Source organism: Sceloporus occidentalis, unplaced genomic scaffold, assembly GCF_023333645.1.
Source record: "Sceloporus occidentalis isolate IW3139 unplaced genomic scaffold, rSceOcc1.0.p SCAF_7, whole genome shotgun sequence".
NCBI lineage: Eukaryota > Metazoa > Chordata > Lepidosauria > Squamata > Phrynosomatidae > Sceloporus > Sceloporus occidentalis.
In genome coordinates this window covers 77,276,596-77,302,767 of record NW_028316987.1, presented here as the reverse complement: position 1 = coordinate 77,302,767, position 26,172 = coordinate 77,276,596, and the positions used below count along the sequence as shown (strand labels likewise).

General features: G+C 37.5%; 1 protein-coding gene across 2 annotated transcripts in view; it reads left to right on the top strand.

Annotated features, from left to right (window-relative positions):
* Positions 1 to 25,931, top strand: part of LOC149309996 (MAGUK p55 subfamily member 7) — a 102,083-nt gene extending 76,152 nt beyond the window's left edge. The window contains exons 13-19 of one of the 2 annotated variants that reach the window (XM_089533440.1): positions 1,177 to 1,218; positions 12,553 to 12,723; positions 16,113 to 16,193; positions 20,056 to 20,149; positions 20,864 to 20,972; positions 21,498 to 21,641; positions 23,133 to 25,931. In XM_089533440.1, coding sequence (XP_089389566.1) covers positions 1,177 to 1,218; positions 12,553 to 12,723; positions 16,113 to 16,193; positions 20,056 to 20,149; positions 20,864 to 20,972; positions 21,498 to 21,641; positions 23,133 to 23,312 — 821 coding nt within the window. In that variant the 3' untranslated portion in view covers positions 23,313 to 25,931. The remainder of the gene's footprint in view (positions 1 to 1,176; positions 1,219 to 12,552; positions 12,724 to 16,112; positions 16,194 to 20,055; positions 20,150 to 20,863; positions 20,973 to 21,497; positions 21,642 to 23,132) is intronic. The other variant, XM_089533441.1, reaches the window with a different exon arrangement.
* Positions 25,932 to 26,172: the final 241 nt, after the last annotated feature.

Sequence of the window (26,172 nt, the reverse complement as noted above, 5' to 3'; positions counted from 1 at the left end):
TATTGGTATGTAGTTCAAATCTTGAGAATTGAAGCGAGAGAAGACGTCTGCCCATAAGATTGGTGTGCATACATGGAGATCTCTGTGGGGTAGGGCAAGGGGTTCCACATGTATTGTCCCATTGCTAGATATCTGTTTTTGTTTTTATTCTTTCTCTCCATAGCAGGATCATAACAGGATACAGGGATGCAAGCAACAGGCCTGGCTTGCAGAAACATGTTTCTGTACCCAGATTGAGCTTGTTGGATTTGTGAATCTGTTCTAATTCATGTGAATGTTCAAAAATAAACTTTACATAGTAAATCAGGTGTGTTTGTACAAAGCATTCTAAAGGTGGTGTTAGCCCTGCTTGTGGTTTTGAAATCTTTTAAATTATTTTAAAAGACCTAGTTTGTTTATTACAGATCTTCAAGGATATATTTAGGATCCCTTTCCCTTTGTTTTTGCTATTGCATGCTAAAAACTCTAGAGGACTGGGAAACAATCCATTGCCAGTTTTCAGACACTCTTCAGTGCTGCAGGTGGTAGTGGCAGGGAAGACAGTTTTGTACCTTTTTGTACCTTACTAGTGCTGCAGCATGAGTATGAAGCTGGATCTAGGCCAGTTTTGTTTTCTTTATAACTTGTTCCGCTGTTACTAATCAGAACAAACATATAACAGCTCCAGTTCACTTATTTCATATTATAACAACTTAGAAAGTTGTAGCTTGTTTTGATAGAGAACTTCTGGCATAGTAAAATATGCACCAGGTCTACTTTATATCAAGCAGAGAGATTATGGTCATCAACAAAACAAAACCCAACCTTTCTGTCTGATCCATTGAGCCAAACACAAAACTCTCAATATTCTTTTATCTTCACATTTCAACTGTCATATTTTTATCTTGCAATAAAATACAAAATAGAATGCCTTTTAAAAATTTATTTTCTATCATGAAGAGGCAATAAAAAGGTGAAAAGTTAAGCTGCATGTTGCCTTATTCCAGAATCTCTTGCTCAACTGTAGAACAATACACTGATTTATTTTAAAGCAGAGGCATATTGAAGGCTTTTGATGCTATGCTTTGTACAGTTGTTTTTTTAAAAGTAACTCTTCTTTTGCATTTTTGGCTGAGCTTCTAACTATTCTGCTTTATTTCTTGGCTTTTGTTCTGTATGCTTTTACACTTCATCCAGAGGAAATTGAATGTTCTGGTCACAACAGTGGAGGCCATATAGGTGAGCAGTTGCTTACAAAAGCTCTTTCTTTCTCAGCTTTTTCCTGGATGGGCTACAGAGTTTTCAGGTAACAGTTCAGCATCACTGCATGTTATGAGCTTGTTAAATTTTAAAAATGGCTCACTGGATTTGACACAAAGGATTTGCATACTAACAGTAATATATTACTATCATCAAAATACAGAAGGAGTTGAAACATCACTTGTTTGACTTAAATTTGTGAGAGACTGGTATATTTGTCCATAGCCATATACGTGTGTGTGTATATCCATCAGTTACCATGGAGAATTGTTGTCTGACTATATGCAACCAGCATTCTGTCTGAATGTAAAATTTGTGGCAAATAAATGTCATGATCATTTGTTTGCCCTTTCACATAAGCTGGTAATACCACTGGTTCATTCTTGTCTACTCAGCTCTACTTCTTGTTGGCACCAGCTCTGCAAGTGCTAAACCAGTGTCTAGAAGCTGTAATGGGCTGGATGAGGGCTAACAAACTGAAGCTAAATCCCAATAAGATAGGGCATCCGTGGATTGATGGTTCATGGGTCAATGAATTGCATAAGTTACCTTTTCTGGAGGAGAAGAATCAGGTGCTTTGCTTAGAAGTATTCCAAGATCCATCTCACTCACTGAAGGTCATGTTGACTTGGTGCCTGCTTTGGCTGGTGCGCTATCTGTGGCCTTCTCCGAACAGGGTTAACTTTCAAAAGTAGTTCATACATTGATTACCTCTTGATTAGGCTACTGTGATGCAAACTATAATGGGGCTGCCCTCTTACATGACTAGGAAGCTGCAGGTAGAGCAAAACACAACAGCTAGATTTTTTTTATTTAAGTATTTATACCCCACTCTTCAGCCACAAAGGCTCTCAAAGTGGCTTACAAAATGGTTAATTAGACGGTTCCCTGCCCTTAGGCTTAGAATCTAAAAAGACATGGCACAAAAGGAGAAGGGAATGGTGTTGGGGAAGGGGATCAGGTCCAGCAGTTCTTCTTTCTCTCTGAGGCCTGGACCATGACAGATGGACTGGAGGGAGGACTCTCCTTCTTCCTTTAGGCCAGGTCTGGAGCTAGCTGGCCTTTCTCTCCCTCTGAGGTCTGATAATGTCAGCAGGTTCTTCTTGTGGCACCTTTGTGATGCCACAAGGCACCAGTGGCACACTTGTGGCATCACAAAGGCACCAGGACGTGTGGATGCTAAAAGTCAGTCACGTCAAAATGGTGGCACCCGTGTGTCCAGGGCATCGCCATTTTGATGCCCCCATCACGTGCTAGGGGTGAGGCCAATATGGACGGTGCGTCCTTGGCCAACCCCTAGTATGTGACGGGGGCGCCGCAAAGGCCCGTGTAAATCAGGCCTATGTCTTTGAACAGTGAAGGAGTTGCATTGGCTGACAGTAAGGTTCCAGTCTGTATTCAAAGTGTTGATTATTATATTTAAAGTGTGAAATGGCTTGGAACCTTACTACTTGAAGGATGTGTTTTACACACATACACACAGTGGTCCCTCCACATTTGCTGGGGTCATGGGTGAATGACCCTCATGAATGTGGAAAAACCGCAAATGCACCTCTCTAGGAATCTCTGTGGTCAGCATCTGCCAGAAGTTGATCATAGAATCATGCTAGAAGACCTACAAATGCCTAAAGAACTGTTTTCTCTAGTAACTTTTAGGTTCTCCAGCCCAACCCTTATGGTCAACCTTTGGCAGAGCTGTGCTGGAGAACCTAGAGATTCCTAGGGAGAATATATTAATCAAAATTGCAAATAATCAAAACTGCGAAAGTCAAAGCTGCAAATGTGGAGAGAGCCAACTGTACACACACACACACACACACACACACACACGCATGTGCCTGCTCAAGGATCTGCCATAGGGATCCTTCTGTATCTTACTATTATGGGCAATACACTGTACAAGGATGTGTTAAAGGACCACCCAAGTTGTGGAAATCTGTCCCCTTGGAGACCTAATTGACACCAACACTCCTTACACACTGCTGCCTAGTAAAAGTGTAGCTTTGAATCAAGTCCTTTGGGGCCTAATTGATTTCATCCAAATCAGTACATGCTATTAAATTACCATAAAATTAGTTACCTGATTTTGAACTGACTTGTTCTAACTTGTCAGATAGTTTAATTCAATTGTTACTGTTTTAAATTGATTTTATTGTATGCCACCCTGAGATCCTATGATAGAGAACAGGATATAAACGTGTTAAATAAATCAGTAACATATTGGCAACAAAGAACTTGGTAATTTCTTGGCAGGTTTCCTCAAGAACTATTAATAGCGTTGGAAAATATGTTACAAAGATATTAGACTGTGAATTTAATTTTAATACATTAATTCATATGTGAGGAGTATTAGAAGAGAAATTTACAATTGTCCATTGATAGTTAAAAGTATGAAATATAGTGTAGACTGTAAAAATGCTGCCTTTATAAGGATCCCAGTAAGCAATGCCTTCTCTATGACAAGAGGCCAACAAATTTGTTGTTCTGTCTTTTTTAGTTCAAGCAATAGGAAACGAATGGATGAATAAAGCTGAAGTAATTTTTAGTAAGTTTTGTAGTTCAAGAAGTGGAAGATAGAGATAGAACTTCAGCAATCACATAATACATGTAGATTTTACTTAAGTCGACCCCTGAAGCATACCTAGGTAAAGCAGCGTATCTACAGCAGACTTCAAGTGCATCTTGTGGTGACCCACACCTTTAGGTACAGTGTCCTTAGTGAATACCATATGTTTAAGTACCGGATGCCTGTGACATACTTCTGCTACACCAGTAATAGCCAAAATCTATGCAAATGAATAAAGAACTAGGCTTTGGGCCATCCCAAATTATATATGAAAACCTCTGGAACAGTAACTCTCTGCAGGTGTCAAAGCATTATACCCATCCCTTTGTTTTGTTTGTCTACCTAATACTGTTGACACCACTGTCCCAATAATAGCCAGTATTCTCTGATGAATAGGGAACTGTGGTTATCCACTAACAATAGGTTTTGAGCTACACCAAATCATACACTCTAGGCCCTAGGAAAGAGTTCTATATGAGTGGCATAGCACTGCATCCGGTAGTATCCTTTATTAGGTATAGGACACTGCCACCGTATCGTCCAGTGCCTGCTAGATATTATATGATCTCATTTTTTACTGAAAAAGGCTAAAAGCTTGGGACACCTGGAATGTATTTTCAAAAAACACATCTGCATTTTTGCTCTGGCAGAAGCCCCAGTATGTATCCCTGAAAAATACATGGTACTACTTGAAAGATCTCTGTTACTTCTGTATGATAGAATGGTTAATTGTGGAAAATTAATGAGGCAAATCAGCATCTGTTTTCAAAATGGTCACAATTTCTATAGCATAATCCACCAGTACCAGATGCCTTTCAAATGGTGCCCACCATTTGTCAGGGAGGGCATGTATAGGGAAAGCTACTTCTAAGAGACCCACAGTTTCAAAGCCCCATACCCTAGGCTTGGGAGAGAATAAATGCAGTTCTTGGTGACAATGGAATGAGAACCGTGTCAGCCAAATTCAGGAAGAGTGCTGTGAACTGTATACATTATGAGAACAAGAGATTTATGGAATTACTGTACTCCCCCCCCCCCCCAATTAACTGCTCCTTTCTACTATAAAGGAAACTGTTTTAAATTTATCTGAGTAATAGAAACAACTTTGGTCTGGACACTAATTAATAATAAGAGTGCCCCCCTCAGCATAGTTTTGAAGACATTTTTTCACTAGTTTTTGCCCTCTGTCTTCTAATCCATTCCTTCCTCTCCCACCACAAAAACAACAACCTCTGCTGAAGAGGGACACTGAAAATGGGGGGACTGCAATGGAGGGGAGAAAATAAGACTACCATACCATTGTGGTTGGGATAACATTCCAGCCGGCCCTCTTTATCAATGGATTTTTTTATCCACAGATTCAAGTGTCCACAGCTTGAAAATATTCAAAAAAAGTATAAATTCCAAATAGCAAACCTTGATTTTCTATTTTATATAAGGGACACCATTTTACTATGCCATTTTATTTAGTGGGACTTGAGCATCCACAGATTTTATTATCCACGGGGGTCCTGGTACCAAACCTCAGCAGATACCAAGAATCTGCTTTAATGGCAGAAATGGGAGGAGACTGCCACCAGCTGCAAGCCACTTATCATTTGAATACCTGGCTTTGAAGATCTTTAGAGCAGTGGTTCTCAACATTCCTAATGTCGTGACCCTTTAATACAGTTCCCCATGTTGTGATGACCCCCAACCATAAAATTATTTTCATTTCTACATGCAAATATGTGTTTTCCGATGGTCTTAGGCAACCCCTGTGAAAGGGTCGTTTGACCCCCAAAGGGGTCCGGACCCATAGGTTGAGAACCACTGCTTTAGAGCCAAGGTACTATAGGAGGGGTGGCTTGGAATATTGATTACGCTACTGCCATCTTCTCCTTCTCCTGAATAACTGTTGGTGAGCTGTAGGAGCTTGGCACATGTGACAATATTCTCCACATTCCTCCTCCAGCCAAAATCTCTCCTGGAGCCTCCATTATTCTTCATGAACTAGCACTCAAGCCAGCTCACAAGAAGATTAAAAAGCAGGTACAATTAAAACGCATTAAATTAGAATATGAAAACACAAATAATAGTATTAGTAGGAAGAATCAAATCAATTAAAATAATAAACCTGCAGAGAAGACCTTGATAAATGAACTCCCATTTATCACACATCGCAAATCTCAGTCAGTTTGGGAACTGGAAGATGGAAGTTGCAGTCTATGAAAGAACATAAACAGACATGCATTATCTCAAAGGCTAAAAAGTACCCACCTGTATTTTTCTCCCACTTAGCTTGGCGGATAAAACTCTATTTTTATTAGCCAAGTAATTGCTGAAAGTCTGCTGAAATGAAGTCTTCATCTGCTAGAATTAAGACAATAGGGAGGGGCCAGCTTAACATCCCTTAGAGAAGGGAGTTCCACAACCTCAGAACTGCCACTACAAATGCCCTCCTTTTGATCTTCACCAGATATGCCTCTCAGAGTGGCAGAACTGAAAGAAGTACATGTATGTGAAAGGTTAGACAGGCTTGTATGGGGGAAGATGCTTCAGAGAGCCTAGATCAAAGTCCAGTGGCTTTACAGCACTTTGAATTGTGCCTAGAGATGGGTGGCTGCATATTGTAACAGGAAAGTTGTATGGCTGCAGCAGTCTGGGCCAGATGAAGTTTATGAATGTTCTTTGAAGGCAACCTTATGTAGAAAATTTAAGAATAATCAAGACAGTATGTAATTAATCATGTGTCACTGTGGCCAAATCATACATCTCTAGTAACAGGTGCCACTAGCAAACTAGCTTTACATGGGCAAACACACTTTTTGCCACTGCAGAAACCTGGGCTACTTCTTTATAGTCTCTGTGAATAGCGAGATCGTGTAGCACCTTTCTACATACTGATTATACAGATTGATTATATATACATACTGATCTCTACATACTGATTCTACAGATTTAACACAGCAATATCTTTGAATACTCTCTATGGCGGGTTATAGACCGCCGCTTTGAGGCGGCCTGTCGCCGCCGCTGTTTGCTCTGTGCGGGAGCTGCAGCAGCCACACCGCGTGGCTCCCGCGCGGAGCAAAAAAGGAGCTCCAAAATGGAGCTCCTTCTTGCGGCACCTCTGTGACATCACGAGGCGCCGCTGGCGCATTCGCAATGTCATAGGCGCCGCGACACGTCTGGACGCTATGCATCCGATACATAAACATGGCAGCCCCCATGTGGAAGGGGCGCCGCCATGTTGTACGTATGGAATACGTACTAGGGTTAGGGGGATGCGGAAGCACCGCCCCTTCCTAACCCTAATACGTATTCCATACGTATTTTTTGGCGGTCTGTAACCCGCCTATGAATCATATAGTTAGATTTGCATGTGCATTAGCATCATTTGGAACAGTCTCAGGAAGGCTGAAGGAGCAATCCACAGGTTATCCTAAATGAATTTTAATTGCTGTTGCTGTTACTAGAATATAGTTAACTAGTAATTGCTAGTTGCAGGCAGTAGTCATAATGAAACTACTTTCAGGCGCAAATCTCATTATCTGGGAATTCTCTTTAACTTAATAGGACTGATTTCTGAGTAAATATTCTTACAATCAAAGTAGTTATCACAAGCAGTAACTATTTTTATTTGGAATAGAAAGAAGCTGTATAATATAATTCCGATATAGTTTTGGAACTGAGTATGTAACAGTACTAAAGGATGTTGGAGTATGATGCCATGGGGACTTGCAGATTTTGCCAGTTATGTAAAAGATGACACCCTCTAGAATTTGTATTTTGTGCCAGTGTCTATGAAACCTTGGCAGGGATAGTACTCCAGAATCAAACCCACAGTAATAAATCTAATACAAGATCCAATGACATGTTTGTAGAGATGGACTTTAGATGTTAGATCATTAGCTAAATTAAAAAGAAGACATTCAAAATTCAACAAAACCCTTTTTGTTTTTGTTTTCACAGAATTTAGGTTTGCATACAATTTGATAGCCAATGTACTAAAATGATTTGTCAATTCAAAACAATTCTTGTTAAATTGGGACAAAAATTAAAAATGAATTCATGGCATGAACTCTGAAAGCCTGTATTTGAATAATGTATGTTTTTCAAAATTTGAAAACATTGTGCTTGCTTGTGTCTGCTGTCAGACTAAAAGGTTCAGCACCTGTGTCTGATGCATAGTAATTATTTCTAGCATATGTTTTGTAATTTACTACAACTTGACATGTTAATCCAGTCTATTGTTCTGTTTTGATCTGGGTGCAGAACGTTACAACAGATACCGAAACACTTTTGTCAAAAACATAAAAGTATACAAATAGCTATTGATAGTGATACGTACCCACATTCAAATTATTCTTGGAGAATCTTATATCGCCTCCATTGTAGAGGTAGAAAATGTTCATTCATAGTCCTTATCTATTTGTAATTAATTTTTCAGAAAACATTTTTTAAAAAAACAACTTTGAATATTAGTTAAGAGTTAATCGTTTTTCTTCAAAATCTCTCATGTTCTCCTTTGTTTAAAATGTGAGATTAAGGATGGGATTTCTAGACAGAGGAATTGGTTTAATTTTCAGTCACTTCCATTGATGTTCTATGGACAAAGCAGAGTTTTCCCCTTTCCCTCTGTACTTTATATACTTTAAAACAGGTTCTGAACCGTTAGAGCAATAGCTTTTTTTCCTTTCTGGGAAGGAAGGAAGTTCAACAAAAAGGAGAGAGAGAGAGAGAGAGAGAGAGAGTTTTTCATTACAAGTGTAAGAATTTACCAGTATAAATAGTACAAGGTTGGAGCAACTGTGGCCGTCCAGATATTTTCCAGCCCTGCATTTCTTAGCCCTAGCCAGCATAGCCAGTGATAAGGGATTATTGGTGGTATAATCTAATACAACCCTATAATATTTTTTTCATTTAAACTTAGGCCTGTTACAGACTGCCAAAATAAAGCTGCTTCGGGTCTCTTTGGAGGTATGCTATTTAACTGATGCATGGGTCCTAAGAGTCCGGAGGTCGCGCCAAAGCCACACTCCAGTCCTAAGCACTGGAGTGCAGCTTTGGTGCAGCTTCCGGACTCTTAGGGTGCATGCATCATTTAAACAGCATGCCTCCAAAGAGACCCGAAGCAGCTTTATTTTGGCAGTCTGTAACAGGCCTTAGTTCTTTAAAGTGAAATCTAGCTAGGGACCAGGTTTTTCCTAACATGCCTTTGGAGCAATGCTACATCCTGAAGTAGTATCTTTCCAACTAAAAAATTAGATGACTGTTCCTTCTACTGTTCCTATCACACGTCCTAACAAATCTTCAGCCTCCTGCCCTACTTTCAAAGAATCATAGAGTTGGAAGAAATCGCAAGGGCCATCCAGTCCAACCCCCTACCATGCAAGAAATCTAAATCAAAGTATCCCTGACAGATGGCCATCGAGTCTCTGTTTAAAGACCTCTAAGGAAGGAGACCCCACTACACTCCATTACTGTCAGGAAGTTCCTCCTAATGTTGAGGTGGAATCTCTTTTCCTGTAGCTTGCATACATTGCTCCAGGTCCTAGTCCTAGTCTCTGGAGCAGCAGAAAACAAGCTAGCTCCCTCCTTCAAGTATTTAAACAGGGCTATCATATCACCTTTTAACCTTCTCTTCTCCAGGCTAAACATCCCTAGCTCCCTAAGTCGTTCCTCATAGGACATAGTTTCCAGACCCTTCACCATTTTAGTTGCCCTCCTTTGGACACGCTCCAGTTTCTCAACATCCTTTTTAAATTGTGGTGCCCAGAACTGGACACAGTATTCCAGGTGGGGCCTGACCAGAGCAGAATAGAGTGGCACTGTTACTTCTCTTGATCTAGACACTATGTTTCTATTGATGCAGCCTAAAATCACATTGACCTTGTTAGCTGCCACATCGCACTGTTGACTCACGTTCAATTTGTGGTCTACTTGGACTCCCAGATCCCTTTCACATGTAGTCTTGTTCAGCCAAGTGTCACCCATCCTATATCTGTGCATTTCATTTTTCCGCCCTAAGTGCAGTACCTTACATTTCTGCATTTTCACAGAGTATTCACGGTTGCACGGAACTGAGGCAGCATTTTCAGACTGTGGTTGTAAGAAATACAGAGGAAGCTTTTTCCTGAGATGATCAAGAGCAAATTTGGCTTCCACCCCAGTACTGTGCCTGGATGAAGCGCTTCATTTTCTTCTGGCCACCAGTTCTTCCACTAGATGGCCTGAGGTCCCTTACATGCATGTGTAAATTATAAAGGACTGGGCCACATTATCATTCTCTCTAGAAACATCCTGTCCATCATAACGATGAATGTTTTGCTAGTTTTAGAAATGAACTACCTTTTCCATTGTTCAGCAATTTCTTCTGTATAGCCAAGGAATAGCAAGTGCTACAGGCTAGGTTTGCCATTGTTTTTTTCTGAAACTAGCCCGCGTTATTCTTTCCCTAAGAAAACTTTGTGAAAATCATATGGTCACCAAATGTCAACTAGGCAACTTGCAGGAACATGCACACACCTAACACATACGGCTATATAAATGCTATGAATATTGAGCAGTACTGTCATGTTCTAGTACCAACCCTAGTATCAATATAGTACTACAGTATATAATACAATATGGTACTATTACCACATTTGTTTCCCAGTGACAGAATGCTGCTGATATTTTCCCACTCCTTATCTGTTGCCATGCATCTGGACACTAAAGTGTCAGTCCTAATGATTGAATGATGTGAGACACATATTCTGCCAATGATTACATTTCTGTATGTTAACCTCTAAATGTCTTCCAAAATACAGGGTGATTCAAAAAGAATGGTGCAAAACCAAATAAGAATAGTTTTACTTTTGCACCATTCTTTTTGAATCACTATGTAGAGTATGTTAAAGTGCTTGTTCGGGCACACGGGGCCATAAACATGGCTGGGTTTACATATGACTACTATTTCTTGTTCTACCAGGATCTTTATGATGCATAGGCTTTGTCATAGCTGACCACCCAAATTATGAATGTTTTTTCCCTTAAAATTGCACCTAACTGGAGCCCAAGCCCCAGATGCATGGTATTTCTCTTTGTATTATTGCTTGCCTTAAAGACATTATTATCTACCTTAGCCCAACATATGGTCTTTGTGCTAATCAACTAGTTAGAAATGGTAGAATGTCATTTAATTTTACCTTCATACAAATATACCAACTATGCAAAATTAAGTTTGTTCTGATATCATTGCTTATAATTGTCATGTCCTAAACAACTTTTAACAATGCATTCAAAACTAGCATAGTATTGAATTTAAACATTAGCTTTCAAGTTCAAATACCCCAAGAGCCACAGTATGTGGCCTTAAACATCACCATCTCTCTCTCTGCCTTACTGCTCAAAAATGCTATTCTCAGATTCTTGGAGAGACTACGAGATAGAAATATAACCAATAATGGAATTTCAGAACGGAAAACAAATAACTAAATATTTGTTTATATTGATTTCTGTAATGACCTGTCACTTTTTCATTTTTTTAGAACTTTTCAAAACCTGGTTATGGTGCATAATGTGATCATGTTTTCCTTTGTTCTTTTCTGTTTTATATGAAATTACAGTAACTTCTCATGGCTTTTTTGTTTGTTTGTTAACTACATCTACGGTTTCTGCTGTTGTAGTTGTCCAATGTTATTAAAATATTTAATTTAATTCAAGAATGTAAAATTATTAACTTTTAAGAAATACATCACTAAACTGACTACTTCTGAATCTTTTTAATATGAAACATACTATGTCATCTATCATTGGGAAGATAAGTAGGTGATAAATGGGCAAGTTGCATCCTAGGAGACATGGCTCTAGCTCCTGTGAGCACTTACATTATAGGTATCTCGGGTTTTTTAAACTAGGTTTTGCAGGCCTTAGGGTTGCATGAATGATGTGAATATGTAGAAATTATTCTGTTCTCAATGCTTAACTTCTTGTTGTTGTTGTTGTTATTGATAGTAGTATGTAATACCATGTACTTCAGACTATAAAGCCTCTCAGAGTGGCTTACAGATTGCTAATTTGACAGTTCCCTGTCTCGAGGCTTACAGTTTAAAATGACATGACACAAAAGGAGAAGGGAATGGCAGTGGGGAAGGGGATCAAGTCCAGCAGATACTGCCAGTTCTTCTTTTTCTCTGAGGCCAAGGTGTTGGCAGTTAAGATAGAGGAGAGGCCTTTCATCTGCCTCTGGGGCTAGACATGGTGGAGCTGTGCCTACCTCTTCTTCTCTCCCTCCAAGGCCAGGATGGTAGCCATTAAGTAGTGAAGCTAACTAAGTAGTTAATAGTCAACCCTGTTTCATTGATGAGATGCATTTAAAAAAACTGTTTTTTCATGTTTCCTTTTAACTATAACACATTTTCCCAAAGTTGATGCTTTGGAAGTAAAATTATCTGGTAATGCAAATAGGTTACATTTTTTAAAGGCATTTTCAAAAATTATTTGTATTTTGGCAATAGGGGTGAAATATGAAAAAAAAATTAAACCATGTCACTAACAAATGCATTTGCATGAGCCTAACCAAATATAAGGAAGAATATATGGACTTCATTGTGGGTGCCTGGGTGAGGTGTATATGTATCTGTCAAGCTATAAAACATTATATATGTTTTGTAGTAAAAGTAGAGACGTAATCATTTGAAGGAGCATTTGTTGCAGATGGGCTGCATGCTTGGTTGATGGCATTAACACGTGTCCCTTCTAAAAAAATCTTGTAACTGCAGCTGGCTTTAGGAGGAGTTTTCGGCTAAGCAGAAAAGATAGAAAAACAAACAAGACCATGTATGAATGCAAGAAAAGTGATCAATATGATATGGCAGATGTCCCAACCTACGAAGAAGTAGCAAAGTATAAACGACAGCCAAACGAAAAATACCGACTAGTTGTTTTGGTTGGTAAGTTTTAATTCTTGATTTAGAAAGCTAGGTCAAATATGATGATAGAGGTTTTAGTATACTGTGACATTGTTTAAAGTTTTATTCCAGTTGCTTTTCTGTCAAGTTAAATTGCCATATTTATTACATTTTAAAACTGAAAAACACTATTTTAAGTTGATGTCAGAAATGTTCCCTGCCAACTGAAACAGTGTTTCATCTGCTATGATTTACCCCTGCTTTTCTTTTTTTTAAAAAAAATACTGGAAACTGCTTACAAAAATGAAAACAAGAACTATTTTTAAAACTACTAAAACCAACAATAAAAGCAGTTGTTGAAATAGGAGAATCCGGAAAACGAGTGGATAATAGCAAGCTAAAATTTTAAGTCTTTTAACAAACATCTGAATATAAGAGAAGAGCCAAGAAGATCTTACTGAGAAAAGTATTTCGTACTGTTAATTGACAATATCAAAAATATGTTGTCCTCATCCCTGTGATCTCATGCAAAGATGGGAAGAACGGGACCTCAAAGAGCAATGTTTTGTAGTAAAAGTAAAGTAAAGATAAACCCCCATCTGTACATACCCCCAAAAACTAAGGTGGTATTTCTCAGTGAATCCCCCTTCTGAAACTCAGGGAAAAGGTGGTAAATTCTGTGATACTTCATCTGAGTGTCAAGATGTAAAGCAAGAGGCTGTCCCTCCCTAAATCCTTACATCATGATCAGCAACAGCCACAAATAATGCCATCTACAAAAGCTAAATAAAATATGTGCACCCAGGGTGGGTATCTTTACCCACTGATGGTGGTAGTGGACAATAAAACCTTTCATTTAAAGAAGCTACTGTACGCACTTTAAGCAAAAATATCAAACCCCTTCATAATAATCTTCCAGGTGTCTTATTTCTGTGATGCTCCAGCATGTATCTACATGACAGGAGCAGGCAAATTATGTAGCCTATAGGACCAAAGTTTGAAAACCACTGCTCTAGAGCCTTCTTTTTACCAAAATGTAGGCTGAATAACAGTAAACATTATTCAATAAATTTACCCAGTTTCTGTTAGAAAGGAAGTGGCATACCTTGGAAGTGACAAGGGCAGTCAGGAAATACATTAAAAAGACTAAACCAGTGAAACATACTGAGGCATTATTTCTTTGCTTCAGTCCAAAATCAGTAGGAAATAAGGCCTCTAAAGTGCAAATTACAAAATGGCTAAAGGTATGCATTTGGCTATTTTATGATTTAGTAAAAGTTCCTCCACTAAATGACGTGTGACCTCCCTCCATAAAATCAATGGTGACAGTTTTTATAGTAGCAATATCACTGGAGAATGTTTGTAACGCGACAGGGTGGAAAGAGCCATGGGCATTTTTCAGACACTACAAAACAGACAAGCATAAATTGTCTCAGGCTGCATTTGGATGGAGTGTGCTTCAGTCAGTTCTGTAATTAGAAAGCAGTCACACCATCCCAGAAATCAGAGAATGTGCTATATGTTTATGGATTGAGTATGTATATATGTTTATGGATTGCTCCTATGAACCATCCAGAGAATGAGGAATCGGTACATACCGGGAAGTTTTATTCTTGGATGGTCTGGAGGAACAATTCACCTCTCCCCCCTGAATGCGGCTGCATAGATAAAAGGAGATTGAACTTTTAAATTTTTGCAGTGTACCTTGAATCCCATTTCTAGAGAAGAAGACAAGATGAATAAAATGGTAACAGCAATTAAACTCATCTTATACTCAAGAACAGTCATGAACAGAAACAGGAGTACATGAACTAGGGGATTCTTCAATCTAATCTGCAGTTCTGAGGCCTTCAGAGAATGCATTTTCTGAAGATGCCAGCCACAGATGTTGGCAAAACATCAGGAATAAACCCTTCTAGAACATGGCCACATAGCCAGAAAAACCCACATAAACTATGAGTTTAAAATATTGCTATTTAAAATTCTTCTACTTGTAGCACTACATTTTTGCTTCTTTTCACTACTATGTAGGTCAGTGCTTCATTAGTAGTATGTCTTCCATTATTGAAAAAAAATGCAGACCAGAAGAAATATAACCCTCTATCAGGGACTGTTATGAACTGTAGAATTGCTGTTTTTATAGCTCATATCCAAGGGAACACTTAAAATCAGTTTTTAATAAACAGCTTTGTCATTCTGTAATGCATAAGTTCAGGCACTTACTACTGTGAGCGAGAGATTGTGGGTTCTACACAGCAAGTAATAACATGCTTGAGTTGATTTTACACCTATATCAACAGAGTTCTGTGAAATGTGTGATAAGTAGACTTCTTATAACAAATCACATATGCTGGCTCAGAGGAATATCTAGAAATTTCATTTTATTTTTGTGGTAATAAATCAAGTGAAGAAAGTGTGCTTTTACAGTAACAAAAGCAGCTCACAAATTTATTGCAGACTTCAGTAATTTTGATGTTTTTCTCTTGGTATTAGAAGCAGCTTAAGTCTGGCCAATGTCATAAAAATGTCTTAGTTAAAATGTGGAAAAACTGGCACTGTTAATATAAGTACAGTAGAATTGGTCAGATTTAAAACCTTTATGCATGCTAGTAGCAGCATCCAATATGATGTGTGAAATGCAATTTTGATGTTAGTGCCAGGAAACACAAGGACAAATAATTAAATTTTCGCATAATTGGTTGTGGCAAGAAATGTTCAGCTTTAGCAACTGAAAGCACAATTTAGTGTTGGAGCTTATTTTAAAAAATAATTACTTGGCAAGTAGAGAGTTTTACCTAACCTTATTTTAATTATATTTATTCTAATTTACTGAATGTAAACTCCCTATAACAGGGAACTTAAAGCTCCCTGTTGCTTTAGTTTTCATTCTTCACATGGTAGTAAGCTTAGCCACATTGTTCTCAGTATCAGTCTTCAGAAAGATTATGCCTGATTTTGGTGTGGGCTCTTCAGAAAATATAACTACTCTAAAAATTTGGTGCCTTGAGGTGAATCTGGACTGCATAAATAATGCATTTTAGCACCATTTTAACTGCCATGGCTCAGTGCTATGGATTTACCTTTTCTGTCAGGGAGCTCTGGTGCAGCAAGAAACTACAGATCCTAGAATTCTATAGCATTGAGCCCTGGCAGCTAAAGCAGTGTCAAGCTGCATTTTTTCTGCAGATTGGACCTTATAGTGCTTGATAATGCATAGTTCTGTTTATGTTCTATGCAACCTTCTCCAACATGGTGCCATGCAGGCTGGGGTGATGGGAGTTGTATACCTAGTGCATCTGGATGTCACTACGTTGGAAAAGACTGTTCTGATATTGAATTGTTCTGTCCTTTCTGGCCCATACTCTCATTATAAAATGCTATGTGGTAATAGCAATCGAAGAAGAATAGACTGAAACCTGTTTAAATTTCAGGTCCTGTAGGGGTAGGACTAAATGAACTGAAACGGAAATTGCTAATCAGTGATACTCAGCATTATGGTGTAACAGTGCCACGTAAGTAAAATCTGCTCTGAAAGTCCTTTATCAAGATTATCGTTATCAGTAAAGTTTTACTTAAGATAACATGTTCAAGCATTTCCTATGCATAGCTATTTTAAATTTCCTTTTAGTGTTACCTGTGTCTTGATTAAGAATTTAAGTATGTGATGTTTCTTCAACATTTTTTCCCCCTTAGGATAAGATTGATAGCACTGTTTTCTGCTTTTGTTACATTTGATGCCTTGTATTTTGGAATCTGACTTCTCATTTAAAATCTGTTTAGGAGATCAGGAAACTAAACATGTAGAACGTTAGTCTATCAAGTTGGTGGCACAGAGATGTACAGCCTGTGCCAAAACTAGGATAGACACCAGGAATTTGTTGCCTCCAGGACAGAATTAGAGTGGCCCACTGGGCCTGTGATGTCATAACCAGGCACACACTCCTATCTGCAGCTTTAGTGCTGCAGTGTTGTTTGCAAGCCACTCCCCAGCTCAATAGAAACCATTCCAGGTCATAGGGAAACACATACTTATTTAGTCTTCCATAAACAGGAATTTGGCTTGGATCTGGGCCAGGTTTAATATCCTGACTTGGTTAACAAATAATTTGATCAAACCACTGTTTGTAGAATGAAAGCAGTTGCTAACTAGGAATCTTTTACATTTATTTTCTTTTTCTGATAAGGGGGAGAGAACCACATGCAAAGGCAAAGTTCAATCTGATCATAGGTTTTATTTTATTTTATTTTATTTTATTTTATTTTATTTTAAAACACTGCTACTAGTAATTCTGAGAAGTAAATACAGGTTGAGTCTCTCTTATCTGAAATGCTTGGGACTGGGAAATTTGTGGCATTTTTGGCTTTGGAATATTTGCCAGCCACCCAGTTCTGCCTTGTGGATGAATGACCAGGAGCACCACTAGCGTCAGTGGCGCAAAGGCAGAAGCGGGTGACTAGAGGGCTTCCTGGAGATTTCCTGTACAGTAATCAGGTCCCTTATCTTCTGTATAAATAAAAATGTGAATGTTTGTTTGCTCAAAATCTTAAATCTCCGAAAGTTCTTCATCGATTGCTTTAAAATTCTGACACAATGTTCCCTTCAAATACACACATGTTTTTATATACCTACTATGTTTTTATATACTTACTATTATATAAATGTCACACCTGTGACAGGTAAAAATATGTTTTTTAAGAAAGAGCGCCATCTGTTGGACGTAACAGCAACACCGATCATTGCAAGATTTGCATAGAAACATCAGACCATTTGAGAATGCATTCATATTGCTTGCAGGAGATTTCAGGCAAACATTACCTGTAATTCCTCAGTTGACACCTGTGGATAAAATAAATGCTTGCTGGAAATACTCCACATGTAAAGATGTTAAAATTAACTACAAATATGCGTGTCCACCTGCAAAACGATCGATCAGCTGAAATATTCTCACATCAATTACTGGAAATTGGGAATGGAAAGATGCCAGTTCATGTGACCTCAGGACGAATTTCATTGCCTCATAACTTCTGCAATTTAGTGACGTCAAAAGAAGAATTGGTTGAAAAAGTATTTCCCAATATTCAAACCAATTATAAGACTCACGATTGGCTGAGTGAATGAGCTATTCTTGCGGCCAAGAACAAAGACATTTACGAACTTAACAATATTCTTCAATCTAACATTCAAAGCGAGACTGTCACATACAAGTCTGTCGACACTGTTGTTGGAGCAGATGAAGCGGTTAATTATCCAACAGAATTTTTGAATTTACTCGATCTGCCAGGGATGCCACCGCATGTACTGCAATTGAAAATCGATGTTCCAATTATCATGTTGCGCAATATCGACCACACAAAGCTTTGCAATGGCACGCAATTTGCAGTAAAAAAATTAATGAGTGATGTTCAAAGGTGAAGATGTCCTCATTCCTCGCAATCCTATGATTCCAATGGATATGCCATTTCAATTTAAAAGATTGCAATTCCCAATTCGATTGGCATTTGCAATCACCATCAACAAAGGGCCAGTCTTTAGAATTTTGCAGTTTAGATCTAGACACGGATTGCTTCTCACATGGAAAAGTATATGTTGCTTGTTCTAGAGTCAGCAAGCTAGACAATCTCTATATCTACACAGACAATGGAACAACAAAAAATATTGTATACCCACAAGCACTGTGAAATTAAATATTTCAGAAACGTGTGCTTTCTCTTTTCTTTCTTTTCCATTTAATTTGACTGAGCCACAGCAATGCGTGGCCAGGTACAGCTAGGATAAAGTAAAATTGTGTAGCATTAATGGGCTGCAGAGAGGCACAGCTGGAGAGAGACATGAGATTTCAAAAACCTGCTTTTAAAAAAATGCATGAAAAATAGAGTGAACTTTCCAATGACTGGCCCAGCCGTTGAAGGAAGCCAGTGACACCAGAAGCTGGTGGGCAATAGGGCCCAGGATAAACTGCAGCAGTGGCGGCATCTACACTGATGGGCAATCCAAAATCCAAGTTGTTGTCTCCAACCAAGTCTCTCTGTAACCTAGCACCATTTTATTTTATATAAGGGACCTGATTTTAGAATATTTTCCAGTTGCCCACTTCTGCCTTGTGAATGAACAACCAGGAGCATTGCTGTCACTGCCACTGGCATCTCAAAGACAGAAGTGGCTGGCTGGAAGGCTTCTTGAACACCTCCTCTACAGTAATCAGGTCTCTTATATAAAATAAAATGGTGGGCTGACCATCTTTGTCACTGCTGCAACTGCTGAGGCAGCTCTTCCTAGGTTCTATCACCCACCAGATTCTGGTACCACTTGCCTCCTCCCATCACAGCCTCAGTCATCAATTTTTTCATCAACTTTTTTAAAAGCAAATTTTTGAAATTTCTTCATGTTTCTCTCCAACCACATCTCTGCAGCCTGCAAATACTGTACCATATTATTTTATATAAGGGACCTGATAGTTGCATAGGAGATCTCCAGAGACCATTCCAGCCACCTGCTTCTGCCTTCAAGCCAGCGCAGATGGCACTCCTGGTCATTTGTTCACGTCTGTCTCCAGCCTTGAAATGTACATACTATATTACTTGTGTTGTAGCTCCAAAATTTTTGGATTTTGGAGCGTTACAGATGTAAGAATTTTGGCTAAGGAAGACTCAACCTGTAATGGTATGCTGAGGGGAGAATTAATACATGTTTTTTTTAATAAAACCTAAAATAGGTCTATTGTCATATCATACCAAATTGCATGAATAAAATATTTGCAACCGTACATACATGTGTGCACATATGACCACTTACGTTAACACAGATGTTTTTATTGGGTAGACAGCTCATGGGTGACAAAGAATGAGTTACTTTTGTTTAAAGTCTTGCTTATTTTCATGAAGTGGTGAAGATCAAAACTATTTTTAGGCATTACAGATAAAGATAGACCAGATCAGCTCTAAGAACAATCCAGACAATAAAAAAACATGTAGAAAGCTTACTGTAAGTCTTTGGTGATTCAGAGATCAGAAGCAGGTCACATACTTTCTCCACTTCCCCTTTCCAGCATATTGATGCCACTAAAAAGCCAGGAAGTCGATAACCATACTTCCCCACATTCAAAGACTATGGGAGTATACTTTTGCATGTTCTGAAGGGAATATAAATTATGAATAAGGTGCTACATTAACCTAGGCCCAATCCTGATCTCTCTGTGTATTGAAATGAGAGCGGGAGTTCTGAAGTTTAGTCCCCCCTCCCCATGATTGTCTGTGGGTTGAATGCAATTTCTTTGCATTGCAACAATATTTTGCTGTGTGTATTTAATATCAAATGGGATAATTTTATTTATCACTATTTGTAAACCCCCTTTTAAAAATTTTCCCCAATACCAGATACAACAAGACCAAGAAGAAGTCAAGAAAGTGATGGTGTTGAATACACTTTTATTTCAAAACACCTGTTTGAGACAGATATACAGAACAACAAGTATGTAGAAACAGGAGCTCATATGATAGCAGTGTTTTGTCATTTTGTGACTAGATATTTGTTTCCTAACAATATTGTTCTTTTGTCATTGAAATGTTAATAATAAGCGGAAACTTGATTTAAATTTTTGGAGGATATCATATATTTTCATCATGCTGTCAGCTTTCAGTGGCTTCTGCTGTTTAGTGTATCCACTGTTCTATTGCATTATGTTGCATTAGTTTAAATGAGGATGATAGAAAGCATTAGTGAATACCTTCTTTCTTAGGGCTTTTGTTTAGTGTAAGTGTAATATAAGCAAGTTTGTCATTTTTAAAAGATAGTAACGCGAAAGACACATGGTGGAGCAGATATCTGTGGAGTTTTATGTTAAAGTGGGGTCCTTAAGTATAACAGGAATAATCCAGTGAGCCCTTGGTATCCACTGGTCTTTGGTTCCAGGACCACCTATGAATACCAAAATCCATGGATGTTCAAGTCCCATTAAATACAATGGTATAGTAAAATGGTGTCCTTTATCTAAAATATAAACAGTGGGTGCTTCAATCTGTTGGTAAAAAGTCCATGGATATGGAGGGCATACTGTATGTATACTGTACCGCTTTGATCTAATTTGGAAAAGCAGTATATAAATAAACATTATTATTATAAATAAACATTATTATTATTATTATTATTATTATTATTATTATTATTATCTATTTTCCATTACAGATTTATTGAATATGGGGAGTATAAAAACAATTACTATGGTACCAGCATCGACTCAATTAGATCTGTTCTGGCTAAAAATAAAGTATGTTTGTTGGATGTTCAACCTCATGTAAGTAAGCAATATGTTTTTTCAGTTTCCTGTTTTTAATCCAATATTGAGTTGTATTGCCTGATTGGAATTCTGTGGAGAAAATAATAGAATGATTAAGAGGTCAGAGCCACATGTTAGTGGAGTAGAAGTGTGAACTTGAGTGCTAAAAGTCTTTCTCCTTGGCACAGATGAAATCAGATTTATTTTTGCAAAATTAATTTAAAGTTTGTACTTGCCTATTCAGATTTGGAAGGGTTTTTTGTAGTTGTTGTTGTTGTTCCCAGTTCTGTGTCCATGGAATTAGAATATGTGAACAAAATGACTGATGATTGAGGAGATAGTGCAGAAGGTATTTTTGAACAAAAAATATAAATTGTTCTGCACAATTAAAGTTCTAAATACATTATGTTTAATTAACAGTAACTTGAGTGGATGAGGGAGAAAAATAGAGATGTGCCAGTTAAACAACGGTGGAGACTGCCAGCTTTTCAAAGTATACAAATTTTAAAGAAAACTACTTGTAACTTAGCATTTTCTCTCCAGACAGTCAAGCATTTGAGGACACTAGAATTTAAACCATTTGTCATATTTATAAAGCCTCCATCAATTGAACGCTTGCGCGAAACAAGAAAAAATGCCAAAATAATTTCAAGCAAGGATGAAAAAGGTGCTGCCAAACCTTTTCAAGTAAGTAACTCTTGCTTTTCTACAAATGTGAAAAGTGGTCATAATTATTATAACTATAGGTGAACTTGTTCTTGTGTCTTTAGTTCTTCAGAATGCAGATAAAGTATGGAAAGCTAAATAAAGGAGTCTGATCTCTTTTTTTCCTTACTTGGTATTCTTCTGACCCAAGAGCAGGAGTTTGAAATGTCTTACAAACTATGTTTTTGCCAGAATAGTTGGTTACAAAAGCAGCTCCTGGGAGAACATGCCCTGTTAGGTCAGAACCAGTTAAACCTCCACCCTACAGTGTCCTCTTTGCTCCATTGAAGTTGATGAGGTGATTTTATCCATGTTATCAGTGAACCACAAGACTTATCAATTATTTTTGTATTAGATCTGTGTGGATCTGGCTTTATTTAGTTTTGAATCCATCTCTCCAGAGCTGGATACTAAAATAATGTATCAAGAAAGTACAAACTGGAGGAAGAGAGGAAAATACAAACTGAGTGAAATAAGATTGATGCACCAGCCTCCACCTACCTCAGTCTCATCTTCATGTTCAATGTGATGGTACCTGGGAAATAAGCAATTTACTCTTGTAAAGTCACTTCAGAGAGTGTAACCTATCATTTTCCCCATGTCAATATTAATCAAAGATTCCATCTATGAACAGTATGATTTTTCTTCTGAGACCATTTTAGTTGTAAACGTTGGTTGTCTGAAAATTCATTAATTTGAATACTGGATTACTGAGACTTCTCAAGAGTGATCTGCTGAATGCACAAATAGTTCCTTAATTTGAAAAAGTGTAATGCAGCCTTGGGAGTATGCTCCTCTTAAGATTTTCTGTCTTAATTTTATATAATTAAATTCTGTGTCTCCAAAAACATGAATATAAATCTACTGAATGAGGCCTAGTAAGACCCTGGAATCCAAAAGGAATGATTCTTTGGATTCTTACCAAACTTCCAAAAATACAGACTGTGTTCTAGTAAATCCCTTGCTAATAGCAGGCTGACTCTTAGGTAATGCATTTGGTCAGTACATCATTAATATAAACAGCTTAAACTCATTTTTCCAGTGCTTTTCTAACATACAGGCATTTCTTTAATTATCTGTCAGTATCTCACAGTGCTGATAAGCAGATGGGGGAAAGCTTGGAAGGTGGGCAAAATGACACTTTGTAAACAGTTACAAATGATGTGAAATTAAGATGTATGTAAATTTTGTGATAAACATACCTTTCATTCCTTTTTAACAAGCTAACAATGTAGGCATAGTCTAAAGACAGGCAAGAGGTGTAGATTTCCCCCAGCTTTACCCATTGTAAAATGATGATTGGCAAAGTCTCCAGAACAGTTTGGGGGGTGGGAGGTAATGTGGAATATTGTTAGCTTCCTCTTGCACAAGTAGAATACATCAATATCATTGAATTCTTGATTCCCTATGAGTTTTGTAGTTACATGGATTCCCTTGTTTTTACTTTTGTCTGATTGCTTCTCTCCATTTTAGGAAGAAGACTTTCAAGAAATGATTAAATCTGCACAGATTATGGAAAGCCAATACAGCCATCTTTTTGACCAAGTTATAGTAAATGATGATCTTACTACAGCTTATAACGAATTGAAAACAGCCTTTGACAAACTGGAGAGAGAAGCATTTTGGGTTCCAGTCAGTTGGGTGCATTCATAACATTAAACAAATAAAGATTTCAGAATGTTTTAATAAGGTACTTAGTTGGATCTAAATGAACATTTGTTGGTGCGAACCATTTCTAGCTTTGACAGACAGATGTATTTACAAACTTGGTGCCGTGGAATGTTGATCTTAACTTTTCTATGTATAAATCTTCCAGTTTGGAAATAGGATTTTGGAGGCAGAAGATCACAGTGAAGCCTTATTTTTACCAGATTGAGTTAAATGCATCCTCAGTTTTGATGATACCATGTTTTATTAGCAATTTGTATTTGCAGTGGGGAAATTCCTTTAATTCAGGAGCTATTAAAGGTCTGAGATCAGTGTTGGTATACATTTTTGATATAAGACATAATTGAGGGTTAACACTTCAAAATGGGGAGACAAACATTTATTTCATTAGAATACAGGTTTTTAAAGAGACTGAATTATGTCCAGTATGAATTATCAGTGTGGATGTGGGTGATGGTGGAGTATGAACTTGTCTTCCACATTGGGACTGATTTACCACGCAAGCGAGTAGAACTTCAGCAGAAAAATTACTTAAATTTTATCAGCAATAATAGTCTTCATCCTGCATACTCCCTTTGATGGGAGTCAAAAAATGTAAGACCTCTAAGACTGTAACTTGGATTGGCTACAGTTAGTCTTATGTAAGGTGTTAAGCTGAGATGTTGGAGGTGTAGCACTTGTGTTAGAGACACTTTTTGTGACTAGTTTTTATTCATATGATTGCTTCATTGTTTAATATATATACCTTTCTAAAACAGCCTTTGAGAAAATCCAGAAGCTATTTTTAAAATGTAAAAACTTGTAATTAAACCATGTTGCTCACTTATTTTATAATAATCACATACAGCTGAAACCTCAAATTGCATTCTCTGCAATGAAGAACGTAGTTGGAATGAAGAAAGCATTTTGATGTCTCTTGATTTCCCCTCGACACAAAGTATATTAGTAAATAGAGAGACATTTCTGTGCAAGTGAATCTGTCTTACTGATAGCATGTGATGATGATGCATCACAGCCTTGGCATGCAAACAGGAAGCCAGTTATTTTATGTTAACATATAAAGGAGTTAACTGTCTTATTTAAAGGCAAAAGAATTTAGTGAGACTATATATATTTATGAAAAGAAGGGAGAAGGGATATTAATTTTTTTGAATTTCTTGTCAGTGTGATCATTTATTAAACAGATCTGTAGGTGTCTGTGATTTGAAACATTGCCTTTATAAATTCAACATTCCTTGTAAATATTTTAGTTTAGATACCGATAAACCACTGGGTCTTTGCAAATGTAGCCTAAATAGATGATTGGCTTTTTGGTTCACTGCATTTCTGCTTTAAAATTGTGTAATGCAAGGAAAGTGCCAACAACTAAAACATTGTGTCTTGAGACATTTATGATACTTTGATGCATCCTGTAGCCTGGCACTGAACATTCACATACTAATTTGGAGTGTCTCAGGTTTTACTAATTTCCTAAGAGGCAGCTGTGTTTGTTTCTTCCTGCAAAACCAACAAAGTCTTGTGGCACTTTAAAAAATGAACTCATTTATTATGGCATGAGCTTTTGTGGACTATAGCCCACAAAAGCTCATACTATAATGAATTTTTAATGTTTTAACTTTGTTCAGGACTTGTCCTGGTGGTATTGTTTTGATGAACGGAACATAGTTTCACTTCAGTTACATTTAATTGCTTGAGAAATAACTAAACTGGAAAAACAATTTTACAAATAAATGTTCGATTTTTAAAATACCACTCTGAATAAATCACTGTGGGGGTTTTATTGTCAGGTACTAAGTATCACTGATCTTCTGTGGACACAGTGAGAACCAGAGCTCAAAACTGTCTGGTTATCTACTAAGGTCTAAACTTTGAATACAAGAGGATCCAAAGTGTTTCTTATAAATTATGTTTGCTTGTATGTTTTTGTGTAAGAGCCTATTCTTTTGAAGTATGTGTTGAGTACAAGATAACATTTATTCTTTAGATATCAAATGTTATGGCAGCTCAGAGAATCTCTGGTATCAGTGATGTTGCTTCACCAGTGACTGCTACCTAAAAAGTAGCATTTTAAAATTGTGGTCTTGCTAGCAATAATTGAGACTTATTATGTGTGTAACATTGCCTTGTTCTTTGTGGGAAATGGGTATTACCATCTTGCTATCTTCAAAGCAGTTGTTCAAGTCTGCATTGGCTTTAAACACCCCCGTTTTGATAAGAGCACACTCGCCCCAGTTCAAGAGCTCCATTGTTCATAGACATTTGTATATGTAGGAACTATCTGTTCTCATCAGTGTGGTGGAATGCTCTATGCACGTACATAGGAACTGTTTGGCACTTTGGGATATATATTGCATGGGACATTTGCGAAAAAGAAAAACAAAAGAAAGAGACCTGAAGTCAGTTTTTGGGCTAAAGGTAATACTCTTATGTTTTTCAGCCTCTTGAAATTTTATGGCATGATTTTGACAACTGTGTTCTCATGTTTTAAATACCGATAACCTTACTGAATTGTTGCTGTTTTGTCGTTGTAAAACAAATGTTGAATTTTTATACTGTTGGATTCAGAGCAATATTACATATTTACATGAATTCTGTTACTGATGATGTGCCTGAAATACAACTTCATCATCTTCAATCAATAAATTATTTCTCAAAAATCTACTTTTGTAAAGCACATACATTTTGTAAAGCACATATATGGAACACAGATTACAGTAGTCATCTTAATAAAAATGGTGAAAAGGTATTGTACTTACATTAGCTGGCATCAAATAAGTAATGTTAATGAAATAACGAATGTCTCAACTAAAGCAGTAGTTTTGCTGCAGGAAAAATGCTTTTGTTG